This window comes from Lichenostomus cassidix, chromosome 2 (assembly GCF_008360975.1).
Source record: "Lichenostomus cassidix isolate B80296 chromosome 2, HeHo_3.0, whole genome shotgun sequence".
NCBI classification, from domain to species: domain Eukaryota; kingdom Metazoa; phylum Chordata; class Aves; order Passeriformes; family Meliphagidae; genus Lichenostomus; species Lichenostomus cassidix.
This window is the reverse complement of record NC_139482.1, coordinates 90871018-90890694: the sequence shown is the minus strand read 5'-3', so window position 1 is coordinate 90890694 and position 19677 is coordinate 90871018. Positions and strand designations below refer to the sequence as shown.

At 37.9% G+C, this 19677-nt stretch overlaps 1 protein-coding gene across 1 annotated transcript in view; it reads left to right on the top strand.

Moving 5' to 3' along the window:
• Window positions 1-19677, top strand: part of LOC146441751 (dynein axonemal heavy chain 5-like) — a 152166-nt gene that overhangs the window by 42753 nt on the left and 89736 nt on the right. The window contains exons 39-44 of the mRNA XM_085052340.1: window positions 163-378; window positions 2044-2190; window positions 3763-3935; window positions 6809-6987; window positions 13154-13341; window positions 14556-14750. Coding sequence (XP_084908466.1) covers window positions 163-378; window positions 2044-2190; window positions 3763-3935; window positions 6809-6987; window positions 13154-13341; window positions 14556-14750 — 1098 coding nt within the window. The remainder of the gene's footprint in view (window positions 1-162; window positions 379-2043; window positions 2191-3762; window positions 3936-6808; window positions 6988-13153; window positions 13342-14555; window positions 14751-19677) is intronic.

Sequence of the window (19677 nt, the reverse complement as noted above, 5' to 3'; positions counted from 1 at the left end):
GGGCAGTGGAGCAGAAAGAGGGAAGAAATCCTTTAAAAATTAGAGAATAACAAATATGGAAATGGGAGTATGAAGGACTGGGAAAAAAGTCACGTAGAGCTCTTGCGCCTTGTGAATTATTCATAAACTAATTCTTTAAAAGTACTTTCTTGTTTATTTCAGGGCAATGTGGAATTCTGGTTAGGTCAGCTGCTGAATGGGATTAGGAAAACAATCCACACCATCATTAGACAGGCATCAATGGCCATTAACGATTCAGAATTTAAGATGTATGATTTTCAGAAAATGTTTCCTGCACAAATAGGACTTCTGGGAATTCAAATTATCTGGACCAGAGATGCAGAGAAGGCACTGAACAGTACCAAAACTGACAAAAAGGTAGTATTTAATGAATCTTTGGGGATTTATTAAAAGCATTGTTTGTAACAGTACATATTGTGAAAAGTTAAAAGTAACATGTAGGAAAAAGCAAAAAGTACTAGTTAATTACCCAGAATAACAAATAAAGTAACAGAAAAACAGAATAATAAAAAACGTATTAAGAAGTCACACCTCCTCATTATCCCCCAGCATGTGCTTTAGAATGTGTTTAGAATGTGTTCCTAATCCTGCAATTTTCCCTATTGTTTTGTTAGGGCAGTCATCCTGGGAAGGAACAGTTTCTTAGTTTGGGAGTATGGGGAGTCTCATCCAATTACTTTCACAAAATCAAATTTGGAAAGAAAGAAGAGTTCCCAAAATTTGTATTTGTGCTTTGTGGACATTGGTCTACTCTATCCAAATGTATTACATCCTTCAGTTGATGAGTTCATGTTTTAGGGAAGGGAGAGAATATAGACTGTTTCAGGAGGTGTTGGTTTAATCTCAAACACATCGAGAAGATGCTGTTAGCAACCAAGGTGTTATTACTAACAGTGACTCTATGAAGAAGGAAGGAGAGGATGTGAATGGAAGGGTTGCAAACTACCATTAATCAGGAATATACAGTGCAACTGAACAAGGAACCAGTAACAATGTCCTACCATAAAAATAAATGCAGGGCAATGGTACCGTGCTGTACTTTGATACTGCATGAAAGTAAGGGCTTAGACTATGGAGAAAACCACGTACTGCTACATTTTCTGCATTGTTCCAAGTTTTAAAAGGGCATAAACCTACTTTTAGTCCACTCTATTTCATAGAATAACTAGGTGCCAAGATTCTTTTGCATTAACAAGAGGACAATTTTTGTGGGTTTTTTTGGCTGAACTGTGTGTGCGTGTTTGTGGGGTGTGGAGGTTATTTAATTCTCTGTTAGGTTTTTTTTCTTAGCAAACAGGGTGAGTTTTAGGCTCTGCATGTATTTACAGAAAGCTAGTGTGACTGTTCTCTCACACATTTGGAACAGGAGTATAAACGAGCTGCTCTTTCTTAAATCTCAGTGCCTTTTGTTGTGTACCAGGAGCATCACTGACAGAGGCTGATGCTGTTTATGTAAGTCAGTATTGTATCGTCAGTACTGTATTTTGTGGAACTTTGTAACAGATTTGGTACCACAAAATAAATTAGTATTTTAGCATTGGCATCTAAAGTTATACTACATTTCCCTCCTCTGGTTAAAGGACATGACAGATCTTCAGTTTCCTGTTCCCCCTAAAGAGTAGATACAGCTTGGGCTGATATATAATACCCAAAATCATTGACTGATGGTTTTGAGTGTATGCAGGGATGCAGTCAGGTGAAGATGTAATGTATAGTAGAAGGAGCAAGAGTCTTGACTTAAAACCTTACAGTATGACCTGTTCATCTAGATACAACCTTATATACTCTGTTGGGTAAGAATGCATGAATGGAAGGCAGCCTGGAAATCCAAATTTAGGATTCCAAGCCTAAAAAATACAAAGCAGAATATGGACATTATGAGCCTGGATGTTTTCAGTTTGGTTTTTTTTTGTTTTTTTTTTTTTTTTAATTCTTTAAATGTTTTTATTTTAGTTTTTATTCTAAATATTGGAAGAACAAATGGTGTTAGTATTAATATGATCATTCTTGCTTGTGGAAAAGGTAATGCACACAACAAATCAGAAGTTCTTGGAACTTTTAAATGATTTGATTGACATGACAACACACAATCTGACAAGAATGGAGCGCACAAAATATGAAACTCTAATTACCATTCATGTGCACCAGAAAGATATCTTTGATGATTTGGTAAGTTTTGGAAAACCTTCAAGGGACTTTCTGTGTGGAAGGTCTTGCACATATGAAAAAATTATAACCAAATCTTAGAATCTGTTCTCTTTGACTAGCTCTGATATTCCTGCTGTGATAGAGCATATCAGATTTAGTTTGATTTAATATAGATGTCATGCAGCGAGAAGGATGAATTATTATATAAATGCATTCATAGGTTTAGGGTTCAGTTTTTAAAATGGTTATTTATACTCATGCTCAAATTCACTGTGAGCAAAAGAGTTTAACTTCTAAAATTAAACTATTTTCTCAATTTGAAGATTTGATTCATTATTTGATTGAAATGTAAATGTAAAATAACTCCCTTTAGTATTCTTATCAATCATGTGATTTCTAACCCAACCTATGTGTTGATGTAAGGTAATAGTTATTTAAAGGTGAAAGCAGTGAGGCTTCATAATTTGAAGAGGGTAGCAACAATAAATAGAACAGATATTTTAATTTTTTTGATAATTGAGTTCTATCAGGCTTCCTTTAGATAAGTATGTTGAATAAATGAAAGCATAATTATAAAAATGGAAGTAAAATAATTTCCAAAAGGCTTGCATGATGCAAAGGTCAATAATTCAATACTGCATTGCCTAATTTATGCATATATGTTAGGAAGATAAAAATTAAGTGTAAGAAAAATAGATAAAAATAAAGAAAAATACTGAAATCTAGAAAGAAAAGTGCTGGCTTCTAAGATAAGCATGGGGTTTATCCTCTGCCTGTAATTTTTAATTTATCTTTGTGACTATTTTCATAATTAGTTTAGCATCATTATAAAACTAAGTAACAAAAAATTGGTTAAATTTAAAGGGCTTGTATATGATATAAAAAGTCAGGAGCAAGGGAAACTGAAAACTGGGGAAGGGGTGCTTATGTGGTATATGTAATATTATCCTTCTCTCTCAAAATTTTGTATTCTCTATTAAACACATAATTTTGTGATTGAGATAAAGAAGAGGGAAGTGGCTGAGATTCCAGAACCTCCTCTTCGCTTTACACTATGTTTTCAAGCCCAATAACCAGGGCAACGTGTTCTGTAAGAGGCCAGTGGTTTTGAGATCCAGTGTCAATAATAATGAATCAAGATCTATTCATTACCACAAATCTAAATATATGTGTGGCAAATTCAATCTGAAAAATACAACCCAAATAGACAAGCACTTAGACATCTATACAATGTATTCAAATATTGTCCTCAGTTTAGGATTTCTGTGAGTAATGGTGCAGATACCATGCAGGACAGCCAGTATTATTCATTTTTTATGTTTTCCATCACTGTTTTTCAATATCTCTGTAAGACATAATCCATAATCTCTGTGCACAATTCAGAGGAAAATCAAAGTGGACAGAAGGTACAGAGCATGTCATAGACAGGTTTGAAAAGATAGTTCTGGATGTTTTGACTCCTGACAGATTCTGTGCTCATTTTTCAAGGTCGTGAATTTATATGAAGTAGTAATTCCATTTTTCTGTATGGAATTTAAGATTAATTTGTTACTGATTCATTTCTGTGTTAATGATTTGTCTTTTCCATAACAGGTCCGTATGAACATTAAATCTCCATCTGATTTTGAATGGCAAAAACAGTGTCGATTTTATTTTCTTGAAGACTTGGATAAATGCATTATCAAAATCACTGATGTAGAGTTCACCTACTGCAATGAATACTTAGGGTGCACAGACAGACTTGTTATAACTCCTTTGACTGACAGGTATTTATAAAAGGAATGCAGTGCATAATATTGGAGCTAAGATTTAATTCCTTTGGCTTAATTCTTTTAACTTTCATGAGTCAGAATTACTTAGGTTGCACTACAATGCTGCAGTATCGCTGGTGAACAGCAGAGGCCAGTGCTTATATATTCAGCTATTGAAAGCAGGTTGAATTCTCTTTGGAGTGTTTGCTTGAGCTGTATGAGCAGTGATTGGCATTGAAAAGCTTGCTTCTCAAGATAAATACCCCTGGACACCATACACTTCACCGACCTGAGCAGAGTCAATCTAAACACCAGTATATTGCTACTTTCAATAAGCTAGTAGTTGCATGAGAATTTGGTATTACAGCAAGTGATTAATTTGAAGTCACTCTGTAGGAAAAAGCAGTAACTCAGGACATAGCATTGCATAACTAGTGCTAGTTTGGTTTTAAGCAAGGCCCATGGAGAATTGCGGGACTACAAACACAGAAAAAATTTGGGGGCAAATATAAGGAGAACTTTTTATTGCTGGAGTGTTAGTTACACAGCACAGTACAAACTCCATTAGGTGCCTATTTTTCTAAAGTACTTGGTTAATCCAGGCAAAAGGCAGATGTATTTGCTATGCCAGAGATAGTTCTTTTACATGTGGATATGAATGTCAAAATACTTTACATGTTCAGTCATTTATAGAATCAGAGCATTATAGAATGGCTTGGGTTGGAAGGGGCCTTAAAGATCACCTAGGTCCAACCCCCTTGCTGTAGGCTGGGACATTTTCCACTAGACCAGTTTGCTCAAAACCCCATCTTCAATTAAGGTTGGAACTGTTTTTGCATTCTGTATGCTACTAGCTTTTATTTACTAATGAAAATTCAGATTTTATCCTATTTCTGAAAAAAATTATTCCCTAGGAGTTTTTTTGAGAAAGCCAAACCCCTGCATGTGGATACCTGGCTTTTAATAAGTAACACACATCTCCCAAATTCTGTTATGCACCCTACTGGTCCTATGTTAGATAGAGGTTTGTTTGCAGCTGTGTACGCCTGCAGTTGATTTAGTGGCTATGGCAGCACTACCACACTGACAATATTTTTGCCCACCAGGAGAGCCAGTGTCAAGAAAATGTTGTTATTCAAAATTTGTCCACAGAATTAAAATGCAACCAGGGAAGTGGTCATGGCACCAAGCCTGTCAGAGTTCAAAAGGTGTTTGGACAATGCTTTCAGGCATGTGGTGTGGTTTTGAGTTTGCCCTATGCAGAGCCAGGAACTGGACTAGGACTGGACATAGGATGTATTAGGATCCAAGGTGCTGTGTCCCACAAGATTGAAAGCTGGCACAGGGTGACATGATTGAAAAAACCAATATGTTTTGAATGAGTTTAAACTATAAAAATAACAACAACAACAAAAAAGGCATATCTGTCTTTGGACAAACCTGAAAGAGCCAAAGAAAACTGCAGGGACTGGGACAGCAATTTCATCCACTGTCACATGTTGAAAGGGTATTTGAAGCAGATATGTTTCCTAGTGTTAGCATGAGAAACTTATGTACCTAAGCAGTGTTGCACAACAACAGATTTTATTCCCCTTGTGGGCTTTTTCCATTTTAATATTTATAATATTGCTATGTGGAGTTGTCTGAGCTTCTGAAAATTTTCAGGTAATGGTGTCTTTGTTCCATTAATCAGCTTGGAGTCAAGTGCTGTTTGGCTAATGATTTCATGTTCAGAGAGATTCCCTAAGCACATGATAAATACACACAGTTGGTAGTACATTGCATTAAGATAATGGCACTGAAATTGAATGCCCCTACACGTCACATCAGACACAGTACATGTCATGGCATACAACAAAAATGAAATGAAAGGTCTATATGGAACTTGTGCTATGTATTCTGTTTGTCCTCACCTCATTTCCAGTAGCAGCATTGTTAGGAGTGGTATTTTTCACATGTTAAATAACGGTCTATTAACAGATCACTGAGTAATAAATAAGGTGATAAAGCATTCTAACTGCTATTATATTAGAGTGAGTATTCTGTTGTTTCATAAGTCATGTTAGGTACTATCATTTGGGTTTTCTTCCAGTGCCCATTTTATCTCCCCACATGTATCATAAAGCTGTTGAGTTTCACAGTGCTGAAATGTGTTTACTGGGATTTTGGAGCATTGGAGGTTAGAACAGCAGACTTTCTACCCTTTAGTAACCTCCACACCATCTGGGGAGGCTGAGACTTCAACATGAGAATCTCAGCCCAGGATAGAGGCTGAAGCAGAAGATGATCATAAGACTCGTGGATTCCTCCTCTTTCTCCATTGCCCACTGCAATCTTCCCTCTCATCCATTACCCTCCTGGAACTCAGAGACCTTATGTATCTGGCAGCACTGCTGTGGTTTTGTGTGCTGCTAGGCAAATGTCAAGAACAGGAGGTGCTTCCAGCCTCTGTGCCTTCCTGCTGCCAGATCAGAGAGCCCATATTGTGTGCTCTGGGGAGACAGTAGGAGGGAGGAGGAAAAGGCAGAAATCCAGCAGGTCTGGGTGCTGCAGAATGAGGCTGAGTCATGGAGGAAGGGTGTACGATAGTCTGAAAAAATCACAGTACTACAATATTTTGGTATTCAGCATTTAGAATTGGCCTGTGGATTTCCTGGGCTGTTGCAGTCATGGCAGTGCTGGATGGATGCATTTCTGCAGGTGGAGCAAAATTGGTAACTCAGCTTCACAGTGTGCAAAGGGGGTGACTGAGGACTCACCACATGGAAGCACATCCATTTCTACCCCCTTCCTCAGCTCTGGGTAATACAACTGTTGCAGTTGCATTGGGGGACTTCAAGTAATTAATATGAGGAAAGGACTGACAGATCTGTTTGTTCTGTCTTTAGGTGTTACATCACTCTGGCTCAGGCCCTGGGCATGAGTATGGGTGGTGCACCAGCAGGACCTGCAGGGACAGGGAAAACAGAGACAACTAAAGACATGGGCAAATGCCTGGGAAAGTATGTTGTTGTTTTCAATTGCTCAGACCAAATGGACTACAGAGGACTTGGTCGTATTTATAAAGGTAAGAAAATACCTGCTTTGTTAATTTTAGAGTCACAAGCTTTTGTCCCTTCAGTAGTGAGTTAGCAATGATTTTCACAGTATTTTTATCTCTGTCTCCTCTTATTTCCTGGCACTCATCAGCTTTACCTGATATTTGATTTTGATTTCCCCCTTTTTCTTCCTATGCTTTCCAGTATTTTCTGTTTAAATATTATTGGATGGTGTTTCCTATCTATGTCTACTTTTCTTTCTTAATCCTTTCTACTGTTTGGGATTTTTAATGCCTCTATCTGACCCATCCCAAGTGGGGAGAATATTTATACTTATTATTTTTAATATAATAAATAATAATAATATTATTAATTAATATTATATTTATTATTACAAGGAAATAAAATAGGAAGCTTAATGATGTTGTGCAAGGCAGGGAAATACGCAAAGTGTTGTGGTGTATTATTTCAAACTCTGGGACTCTTTTGAAACCAGGAAAATGTGACAGTAGTCAAACTCTGATAACTCTTCATGATAAGCAAACCTTTGAATTTAGTTTTGCAAAGAGTGATTAGTGATCCCAAATGTGTAGACTTCATTATAATGGTCTGTTTTCTTTCATATAGCCGCATTTATATATGGAGTGATAGACCACAGAATTCCACCATTTTCTGTGGTGGTGGGCTTTTAACTTTAACACAAGGTATCATAAACAAAATTTTCACTGTTGTAATATCTCCTCAAGGCTAAAATATAACCTGAGGATAATACGTAGTTTTAATTAAGAAGCCAGCCAAGCTGGCCATGATTTTTTTAACAGCGGAACAGTTCTAAGCTATAAACTGAACTATCTATGCGTGTGAATACCTTCAGTTAAGGTCACAAGTTTCTCAAAGAACCTCTTGTAACCCCCAGAGCTTTGGGCCAACTTTTAGTTGCACATCTTTTATCATGCATGCAGACCTTAGTGTCACAGGTTTATTTTGCTCATTGTTAGACAGAAGATATGGATATAAACTGGGATATTTTGGCATTTTATGCTCATAATGCCAAGTGCAGACATCTACCTGTACCTGCAGTCATCAGTCCTTAGGGGGAATGTCAGCCTTTGTTTCTCCTTGGGTTGTGTTTGTCTTTGATCTCACCAAGCTGTTTTCTTCTTCCCTGTTTCTTCTGTGAGAATGTTTGTATCTCTTTATGTAAACACCTTTTTTCCTTATTCCTTGGTGGTTTCACTTCTTTGTATTAAACTGTTTGTGACTTTCGTCAGTTGAGACATCTAGTTTTGTATCCTTGCTTTGTTTCTGTCTTCTTATCCTGGGCTTACTTTGGTAACTTACCCTTTCCCCTTTCAGGTTGAGGTAATAGTGATAACTGGAGCATGTTGCTGCTTGCTTTTATGAAAACTGGGCACAGTTTCAGTGTCTAAGAGCACAAGTTGAGTTTTAGGGCTGAGCTTTCTTTTTCTGCTGTTTTTCTATAAGCTGATCATTTTCCATGTAGTATTATCATCATATGCAACAGAAGCAAAGTAATACTGTATATTGTGTCCTTTTTCTCTGACTGCCTCATTTAATGGCATGCCAGTGTTCAACATGAGTTAGAAAAGATGCTTAACAGAACTCATTTAATTGCTGCTCAAGCAACCATGATGCCTGTGACTGCTTACCTCAGTAAATTTGCAAGGGGGATCATAGCTTACTTCTCAGAGAATTTGCCTGAGAATTAGATAATAGATCCAGCTGAATAGAGCCTGAACAGGATGGGTTTTCTCAGCATTCATCAGGCTGTTGTGTGTTGGGGAGTAAAAGTACTATTCTGTTCTTAGATAAGTCATTGATGTTTTCATTTGTGAAGGGACATTTGAAGTCAGTTGTTTTGGAGTTAGTGTCGCTACTTGGAAGAGCCTGGCTTGCAATCACCTTTTTTATGTCTTTAAAATATCTGCTATTTCTTGAGGAATGGATATACTGAAGTTAGGGAAGGAAGTGAGCTCTTTTTGATCTAAAATAAAGAGCAAAGTGAGTTCAGGTAAAGATTCTTTACTGCACATGAAGTCTTTAATGGAAAAGAAGGATAGTTTTTAGCTGTAGAAGCACTTTCATGCAGACTGGTAAGAAGGTTCTTATGAAACATATTATATACTTCAGTGCACACAATAGGAAATTTTTCAAAATTCCACATGTCTGTGGTAGGCTTTGTGTTCCATCACCAGTGTTTCCACACCCAAACTTACTACTTTATCTGGTGAGGTGGGTCAAGTCATCAGATATTAGCAGGTTTAGCAGTGAAGAGAAAATGGGCATGGAGAGGTGGTGTTGTCCTGTCTGTAGACATGTTTCCAGACTTCTTCTGTAAAGACAAGAAGTTTGATCTTCAGAAAAAAGAAACAGAGGTTTTGTCTTCCTGTTTCCCTGTTCCCATCTCTTCTGTTTTTCTGTGTGACTCAAGAAATTCGTAGGCAGATGATCTAGTTGATATGTTCAAGGCTCAGACTTCCATCTTTGATAGTTTTGTTTTTCAAATTTGAACCAAAATGTAGGCTCAGATGCAACTTGTCAGCTGGACTGGACCAGAGGTAACCTGAGAAAGTATCAGGGATGCAAGTGGGAAGATGAATTTTCAAGTTTTCTCTTATATCAAATTCAGTGTTGAAATTGCCCATGAATAGTAAACCAGGGACTCTTCATCACTGTTCCTGAAAAGTGTTGGTGGATACCCTTCAGAAAACCTTTTGACTGTGGTTGCCTATAGATGAGTATAAAAGTTGTGTTTGATTTGGTTCTGTTTTCTATAGTTACAGTCAAATAATTCCAGTCTTACCTGAGGTACGTTTTTGCGATTTGGTATTTAATGCAATATTTAATGTAAGATTTTATATTTCTGTTAATTCAGAAGGTGACTGCACAAGGCTGGAATTCTGTAAATTCTTTCAGGACCAATGATTACTTTTTTGGCTTACCGCTTCTGGGCTGCACTTTGGCTTGACAGAGCTCTGTCAAGCCTTTAGTAACGTTTCCATTAAATTATGTCACTGTAGCTCTACTTCTGTGTAAAATCTGGGAAAAGAACATGGAAAAACATGGAAAGAGACATGGCACTGCATTGCAGATAGGTGTTTTATAGTCTGAGGGGCTAACAGCTATTCTGTGTGATTCTTACATCGTGAAAGAAACAGGTTTGTAGGATATCTGTACTGATTGAGGCAGGGATGTTGCCACATTTCTTAGATACAGTTAAAGATCTTTCTAGTCCTGTCCTTTGTTTTCTGCTTTTACTGCAAGTCTCTGTTTGATAAACCATAATACGTTCAGTGTGGCAACAGAATTTAATTCACAATGTGACAAAATTACAGTGTCTCTGAGCTATTTTCCAGCAGAGAGTTTGCTTGCTGTGCCTTTGCTTGTGTGTGTGTGTTTTTAGCATACATGTGTATTTTCTGTCCTTTCTCTTTTTAAACACCACCAGAGTTAAATAATTTTGCAAGAATTGAATTTATTCAAAGCTGTGGGATATTGACTTTGCCTGAGAATGAGGTTTCCTAACTCCATGCAGCAGGTGGCATTACAGAACAAGTGAATTTTTTTTTCATTTCCCAAAGAAAAAATAGTCAGAACTGAACCTCACCATTCTCTAGAGAAATTAATTTCAAAACTCTTTAACATACAGTCAGTAAGAGACAATATTATGTGGAACAAAGTTTCTTAGTTAAAGAATATCCAGTTTTAGAGGTTTTCCTTGTTGCATCCCAAGGAGTAGCTATTTCTGTTTAATAAACAAAACAGAAAAAAACCCCACTTTTTTGGTGTTTTTTTTTTAGTATGGATCCTAGAAGTCCTATAACACATGTTACAAAAGGGAACAAATAAATATGAAAAGTCTCTGCAGTAATACTTTTTTTCAGGGAGCAGCAAGAAAGGGGCTTCCATGAAGGAAGATGAGCCAGAGCCCAGGGTGACAAGCACAAAGGCAGGGGCAGGGACTTCACTCACCAGGGCACAGTACCACAGTGCCTAAGCAGGGCAGGTTGTTGACAGGTTGTTCCCATCCAGTCACCACTGTCAGACAAAGAGAAATAACCAGCTGGATCCAGGATCCGTGTAGGAAGTTCAGTCAGAAACAGCAGGAGGCAGGACTAGAGGTAAGATTATGGGGTTTTGGGCTCCTCCAGGAAGTTCAGTCAGCAATTCAGGATAAGAAGAGATAGGACTGTGCACAGGCTTACACAAAACATAGTTCTGACCAGCCTGAGCTGGAATGGAGCTCCTGGACTGGGGGACAGAGTATGGGTAGAAGCCTCAAGAAAGGTTGTTCAAGACATCTGGGGCCCAGATATTCCTCACAGAAGGAGGGGAACATCAGTTAAAGAACTTGCTATCACACCAGTGAAATCAAGGAACATCCTTCATTTGTTTTCAAAGACAGTAGGATTGAGTATTTCATGTCTTAAATTTGATAACTGTCTGTGGAATTACCTTAATCTTTGTATCATTATGACGTTTTGGTATTTGTATATATTCCACTTGCTTTTAATTTTTTTTAATGAAGTCTATGCAACTTTTCATTCTCTTCAAATTCTTTTCCTTTGGAGTATCTTTTCCTTATAATAGCATAGAAATTAACTAGTAGCAGTTTAGGAAAAGAAATGGAATTGAGATGAGTTTCATGGGAGATCTGCAGTATCACCCTGACTGAACCAAGTCTTAAGGAGCCAGTTTTGCTTGTACCACCACTGATTTTGATCTGGTTTGGCTCCTCTAGTTTTGTTCTTCCAAAATTGCATGGATAAAAATGACATGGATAAAAATTGATACAACATTACAAAGGAATTGGTTAATGGGCATGAAAAAAACATAAAAAATTAATGTAAGAAAAGCAACATAAAACTGGCCTTAAGGGCATTTGGAGTAAGATGAGAGTGTGTAGAGAAACATCTTCAGGGCAAAAGAAGATCAGATAAGGAAAGGTTGAGGGAAGGGAAGTAGCATATTATGAGAAGAACATGCTGAGCAAAGGCAAGAGAAGAGAAAAAATGAAAGAGAAAACAAGTGAAAAAATATGTCTTCATAGTATTATTACTGATTTTTGAATACTTTCTTTTCGTTTAAATTTCTTAAGGAATTAACTTCAGACATAAACCTAAGGGGTTTTTTTTTACCAGTGCTAGAGGCATTGCCATATAAAGTATGGGGATTCAGGGGAGCTCTGGGCATTCAACATTGCAAACACACAAATGCCTTTTCTTGACATGTGCTTTATTTCTGCATTCAGCACTGCCTTCAAACTGCTTAAGCCAAGCTGAGCTCCACCAGTCCAATGGAGTGAACTAAACACTCTGAACATTTGTAGGTACAGACCCAAATCCTTGCTGGACCCAGGCAACAGGAAATACTAGTCCAAGTGGGGTTTGGGAAGGGACAGATGGCATCCATGAAGCTCCTGCATAGATTTACTAGCCTTTGTCTCTTGTGACATGGGTGTGGAACAGCAGGGTATTATGTAGCTTTCCCACTACTGCTCTGGAAAGCTGCCACTCTGGGCTCTCCTATTTCAATCCTATTAGCATGATACAGAAGAAGGAGTACTTGACTCTCCCAAAAGGCATTAATTTCATTATGTTTGTGGGCAAACTGTCTAGAAGTGCATGGCCTGTTCCAAACAACAGTTCTAAGTGTGACATTGGATTCCATCCTCTCTCTTGAACAGTAGGATGCTAATCTCCAGCAATTATTTACCTATGAATGAATTGCTATAAAATGCTACAATGCTCCTGTCAGAAATGCAGTGGTCTCTATTTAGTTTCGTGCTTTTCATTTAAGTGTTTCTCAAGTTCATCTTTGACAACTTCACCCCCTGCATAGATGAGTTTCCATGCTATATGCATGTTTATGGTATTATATGGTACTATATACAGTATTATTGAACACTTTCTGGCTAATGGTTGCTATAGATGCCTAGGATTCTTTGTAAAGAAGTTTGTATATCTTTCGTTCAAGGGGTGGTTCTTTTTCTGAGTGTCATTAATGCACGGCCCAATTTATTTTGAGTTTTTACTTCTCATTTTACTCTGTGTTCATGTTCTCTGTTCTTCTCATGTTCCATTAAGTTGTATAGAACATGCTCTATTTTGTATATAAATTACTCTTGTTTGATCTGTTATTTTAACAGAATATTTCCCTTTTTGATTTTCTTAGGTTTAGCTCAGTCAGGTGCATGGGGTTGCTTTGATGAATTTAACCGCATTGAACTTCCAGTTTTATCAGTGGCTGCTCAGCAGATACATATTGTACTTCAGTGTAAGAAAAAGAAGAAACCTCAGTTCACTTTCACTGATGGTGATGTCGTTGACATGGACAGAGAATTTGGTATATTTCTGACTATGGTATGTCTGTCAATATGTGTAAATGGCATCATTGTGAAAAATACTTCCTGTTTCACTTCCTATTGAAATTTCTCTGTTGAAATATTGGAACTGTCTGTTAGAAAATAGTTAATGAAACTTGAACAATAATTTGGTACAATAATTATGATATTATTTTCTCCTGCCCATATTTTTTAAACTGGAACTTAAGACTTATAATTAACTACATATTTTAAGGACTTTAGTTGAATATTCAACAGGTTGAGATTAAACTTAACCCCCTCATATTTTGAGTCAAAGTCTATCAAAATAAACCAGAACCAAAATAAACCATAAATTTATGGTTTATTTTGCAACCACTGCAATGGCTACTGTAGTTGGTCCAGTCAGTATTTTACCACCTGTGAAGAACTTTTGATCACAATCCTATAAAACAGCATGAAGGAAACCACCCTGATTCTGGTTCACTGGCCTCCTAAAGATTTATCTTTGGTGCCTGTGGACTGCTTCTTGCAGTGCAGGAAGCAAAGCAGCAGGAAAGTGTAAGAATACCTTAAAAGCATCTTTGTAGCTCTCCTTCTTAGCTACCTACATACCCACAACTCAAAATGGAAGCCTTTGTCTTTATTTTAGGGTGTCCTACCTTTGAAAAAGTGTTATTACTGCAATTTGAAGAAATGGTAAATAAGTGCCATACAAAGGCTAGGGGGAAGACAGCTTGGAAAGAGCTGTGAGAGATTAAGAAGTTATCACTGCACAGCTAGTGACTGCTGTTGTCACAACTGAGCCATGCAGTACTCATATGAATGATTTAGACATCTTCAGTGAAAGGTCAGATCCATTAGTTTAAATTCTACTCAGTAATGGCTTGCGCTGCCTGACTGACTTTGCACTGAAATGGTCTGGGAGTGCTCACAGGGGACAGTAACCTCCAGCACTGGAGCACTGTCAAGACTCTGAGGAAGTAACCATTTAAGAGAGCTCCAGCAAGATCAGTAAGTGGCTGTCTGTCTATATCTTTGTGTCCTGGACATCTCCAAATAATGTGTGATACCCATACTTCATGAACTACAGTATAGAGGCAACTGTGCAGTGATGTGTAATTGTGACATGCTCAAGTTATTCTTTGTGATATTGCATGTGCTCTGGTGTTTGCTAAATGATTATCAGAAAAGAAAAAACTTCCTATCCTGCCATCATTATATAATGTTTGGGTTTATAAATTGCTTTTTCAGAACCCTGGCTATGCAGGACGACAGGAACTTCCCGAAAATCTGAAGGTTCAGTTCCGCATGGTTGCCATGATGGTTCCTGACCGTAGCATTATTATGCGAGTCAAGCTGGCAAGTGCTGGTTTCCGAGACAACCAAGTCCTTAGTCAAAAATTCTACACACTCTACAAACTCTGTGAAGAGCAGTTATCTAAACAGGTAAAATAAATATTTGTCCAACTGTAAGCTGTCACTGGAAGGATGTGGAGATAATGTACTTTCATAGAATATGTAATTATTGTTACACTCATGAGCCTATGTATTTTTAGGGTTTTCAGTTTCAAGTTCCAGAAAGAGAGTCTGAAATGATCATGTTGTTTTTATTTTTCACAGTAAATTGAGTAGTATAGGAAGTTTGATTTGTGATTCTTAAACAGAGTGCAGTTACTGGAGAAGTTATGAGGATCGGTGTATATTGCTGCGCTGAACTTGCAGAGGACACATTTTTCAATGTCTTCATTTATGAAGGCCAGATCTAGTTCAGAGGCAGTCTAAGAATTGTAAATAACTACAGAGTGCATATAAGGCTCTGTCTTGCTGAGTGCTACTAGAAACAGAAAGCTGCTGTTCCATTTGGGATGGGGTATTTAAGTAGAAAAAAACTAGTTCTTGCCCTTTGAATGCCCTGTGCTGGCTGTCCACTAGAGGGTCTCAATTAGAAGTCATATAAACAGTCAATAAATTGTGGCTCAAATGCCTGCTTTGGTTGGATAGTGATGAACCTGGGCTTATTGACTGCACTTTCTGTTATATAATTTCAGTTCTTTACCACGTATTTATTAGTGCCTGGCCTATGTAAGTTTTCTTGTTGCCTCAGTTTGTGTGATCATTTTTTGTCCAGGACATGATTCTTTCCCTCAGTGCGAAAAAGGCACGTAAGCCTCTGAGATAGCAAGATTCTCTGTGTATCATGTTAGTAAACATACTGAAGCATGTAAGTAAGCCTTATCAGTTGGCCTAGGGATCATAGAAACTGCCTGGAGGACTCTGTGAAACTGTCTGAAATTCGCACCTGGAAAACTCCTGTGCCAGTTAGTCAAATGCTTTGTTGTGAAGGCAGGTAGCTCAGTCGCCTTGTCTCAGATCAGTCCTTTGCCTCATGTATGCTGATGCTAGCCAGGGAGTTCCTTGATATTTATGAAAATTAACGACCAAGTGCTCTGGGTGTGCACGTGGGCACAGCCCTTACACTCAGCTACATCACAATTTTATATCTGCATCTTATGTTTGTATCTCTCTTATAACTTAAATTCCATAGATCTTACTATGTAAGCAATGATGTCTGTGGGAAATAATCTTCCATGTATATTTATAATTTCTGCAGGACCACCTAACGTTTATGCAGTATCCATCAGTCTGCTATGTTGTTCTTTCTTCTAATCATGTATATCATGCATCATATCATGGATCACTATACTCAGTAGCATGAGCTAGGAAGCACAGCTTTCTGCAGGCCCATAGTAGTTTGCTAGTTTGTCCTGAATGTGCCTGTGAGCAGCCCTTTGGACGGTCCTGCTCTTGTATAAATCCATTATATAAAGTTACAAGATCAGAGAAAAATTGATTTTTTTTCACTGGGACTTCTGGAGGTGAACAGGTGCTATACCTCTTCTCAAAGTGAGATCGGCTAGAGCAGGTGGATCAGCACCTTGTTTAGATGAGCTTTGAATATCTCCAAGGATAGAGACTGCACAGCCTCTTTGGTCAAGCTGTTGAAGTGCATGACCAGCTTGTCTAGTTATCATTTTGTCTGTGAGGATGTTATTGGAGTCAGTGTTGAAATCTCCTGGAATGCCTCTGCCCTGCTGTGTTGCCCTTCCAGCAGATGCTGGGGTGTGTCCAGCCCCTGCTGAGGGTCAGGGCTTGAAAAGATGAGGCTAATTCCAGTTGTTAGAAGAAAGATTTATCAGTTTCTTCCTTATCAGGATGTTTGCAGCAGACATCTGCCACAATGTTGTTGAGCTCTCTAATTCTGATACAAATTCTCTCAACTGGCTCATTAGCTATCCTAAGGGATTAGCTATCCTAAACTATTCCCACTCCTTCACTTTAAAGGGGAATTCTCCATCCCTCCATCCTGATTTCCTAAAGAACCTGTATCCATCCATTGTAGCTATCCCCCCACATTTCCTGGTTTGACTGTAGCCCTGTACCTGCACACAGAGCTGTAATTTTGCCCTGTTTTCTTGTCATGCTGTCTGCCTTAGCAAACAGGCACTTCAAATTAGCACCTGCTTCTGCTGTGAGAGCTTCTGCCACAATGATGTTCTCTTCACCGTTCCTTATCTTCACACATACACTTGAGATGGGCTATTTCTCAAACTGTTCCCCAATTCTTGACATCTCTTGTGTCCACCACAGACTGGATCTTCTGCTTCTCAGTTGGGTCCACCATTTCCTCACTTGAATGTGTGTCGTTATTAAATAATTTGAAACACTTTTTGAAGTTCCTTGTGAAGTTTGTTGTAGGCTGGGGAGTACATCTGATGTAATATGTGATTATATATAGAGAGATCTAATGAGTTCATCAGATTAGATATGGGAGTCTCGTGAACTGAACATATTTCTAAGAGTACAGTGGGACATAAATTGCTTCTGTGTAGTCAGAAAACTAAAATTATAATGTACAGAAAGTCTTTCTTAGAGGCATATTTGATTAGATATTAGGAAGAAATTCTTGACTGTAAGGGTAGTGAGACACTGTAACAGGTTGCTCAATGAGGTTCTGGACTCCCCACCTCTGGACTCCCCTCCCAAGGCCAGGTTGGATGGGGCTCTGGGTAACCTTGTCTAATGGAAGGTGCCTATGGCAGCAGGGCTGGAACCACATGATCTTTAATGTTACTTCCAACTCAAACTATTTTCTGATTCTGTGATGCACATTAATCTTTCTTTCCTAGTAGAACTTATTTATTTAATTTTTTAATGGTAAATTTGAAATTCAAAGTTAAATAATGCTGGGTTTTCCAGGCAGTTGACTGGAAAGATCAGGGTCACGTAAAGAGCCAGTGCAATATGAAATGGCAGAACATTGCCCCTTTTCAGCAAATGCAATGTATCAACAGAAGAAAATAAAGCAAACAAGCATTCCCCAGCTGAACTTACCTCCCAGGAAATCAAAAAGGAATGCGCCAGAAGAAATACATGAAGTCCACCAGACATTTTACACACACAAATGCAGACTCTGTAGAAAGAGGAACTGTGACTCACAAGTAGCCAAAGGGACACTGGCTGACTGTCATCTCCTTCAGTAAAGAAAAACAATGAACAGTAAAGTCCTTAGCAAATGTAGGAAGCCCAAGGTGTCCCCAAGCCTGTGAGTTATTCTGACTGAGTCCCCAAAGCTGAATTGGCTTTGTTACAGGGCTTCTGCCATAGTGCCTCCTTCCACAAAGTTTCATCCATCTTAGAGAAAAACAGAAGCTGAAAAGAAAAATGTAACAAAGCTTGAAAGCAAATGAGTTGGTAATCCCTTTTTGAGAAACATCTTTTTAAGGTGCTTTCATAAGGAGAAAACCACTGATATCCCTTTTTTTCTTTTCCTTATGGAGCAAACTATGCTTCTAGTAGAGACTTTTTTTTTCAGATTTTTAATTCTTTTTTACAAGAACATCAGCTATACAACTGCAGTCAATTTTGTTCAAGCACAATCTTTAAAGTTTGCTGTTAAAAGATGTAGCGAAGAGGTAACTCGTAATCCACATTTGCCAGTAAATTCTAGCTGTTCTGTGTCATTCCAGAAAGGCAAAGCAGTTGCTAAACTAGAGAACAATTTAAGGTAAATAAATGACAAAAATTAATTAAATTTATTTATTTGATTTAATAAATAAATTAAGGTAAATAAATAAATCACATTCAACCACCCATCATGTAGGTCAATTGGAATGCACCAGGAATTCTGTCTTTAAAAGTGTTTTTAGCTTATTTTAAATTTTCTGGTTGATATGAAAGTATTTCTTCAAATTTAACAAAGCCATTCCTTCTGTAGAATCATAGACTTATGTAAGTTGGAAGGGACCTCCAGAGGTCACCTTGTCCAACTTCTTTCTCAGCATGTTAGAGGAGGTTGCTAAGGCACTCTCTGAGTTTTGATTATCTCCAAGGGTGTAAATATTCAGTCTCTCTGGGTACCTTTTCTGTGTTTGATCACTCTTATTGTGAAGAATCTTTTCTTCACAATATGCAAACCATTGCAATTTCCCCTGTTGAAAATTTTGACCACTGCCTCTTTTTCTCTCACTTAGTCATCCTTTGCTGGACTCATTTCATTATGTCAATGGTTGTCATCTAGCATGGAGGAAAAGGAAATGTATCAGTCCTTGTCATAATTCTGGGCATTTCACTAGGACGTCATTTGCCAAATGATGGTGAAGACAGGTGACATCTGACTTCATCAATGTCACATGAAGTTGTTAATCTTTTTGTGTTAATGTTTCCATCTGCAAATAAGATTTCCTGGAATTACGTGGCTGAATATTCATACCTAACTTTTTCAACTGGTAACAACTTGGCACCTGCTTGAATAATAGAAGTTGAAGCTGGGCAGAGCCTTGAGGAATCATCCACTTCTCTTTCTGGAGGAAAAATAATTCTTAATTAAATAATATGCTATCAATATTTGTCACTGTTCTTAGCATGTTCTATTGACAGATAGCTTGCAGTTTCCCAGGCAACCTGATCCAAAGTTTCATTTCTCTTTTGGTCACAATGTTTTCTCTAAAAGTTAACTTGAATCTCCCTCGCTGTAGATAAGTGCATTACTTCTTTTCCTTTCTGTTTCTCCTCTCTTCCTCTTTGCAGGTGTCTTTTGCATGTTGAAGACTTTTATCATAACTCATCCTGCATATTTGCTCTTCCTACTTCTACAGTAGATTTTTTATTACTTTTTCCTGATATACCATGTTTTCTAGTCAACTGATTACATTTCTTTTCTTCTCAGATTTCTCTTCAGCAGGGCTCATCTTCAAATGTGGAATCCAGCTTTTGGGCACAGTATGGAAATGCCAAGTACAGTGGAAATATATTTTCAGTTGTCCTACAAAAGTAACTCATATTTTTATTGCCCAATAAAATTGCAACTCACTCA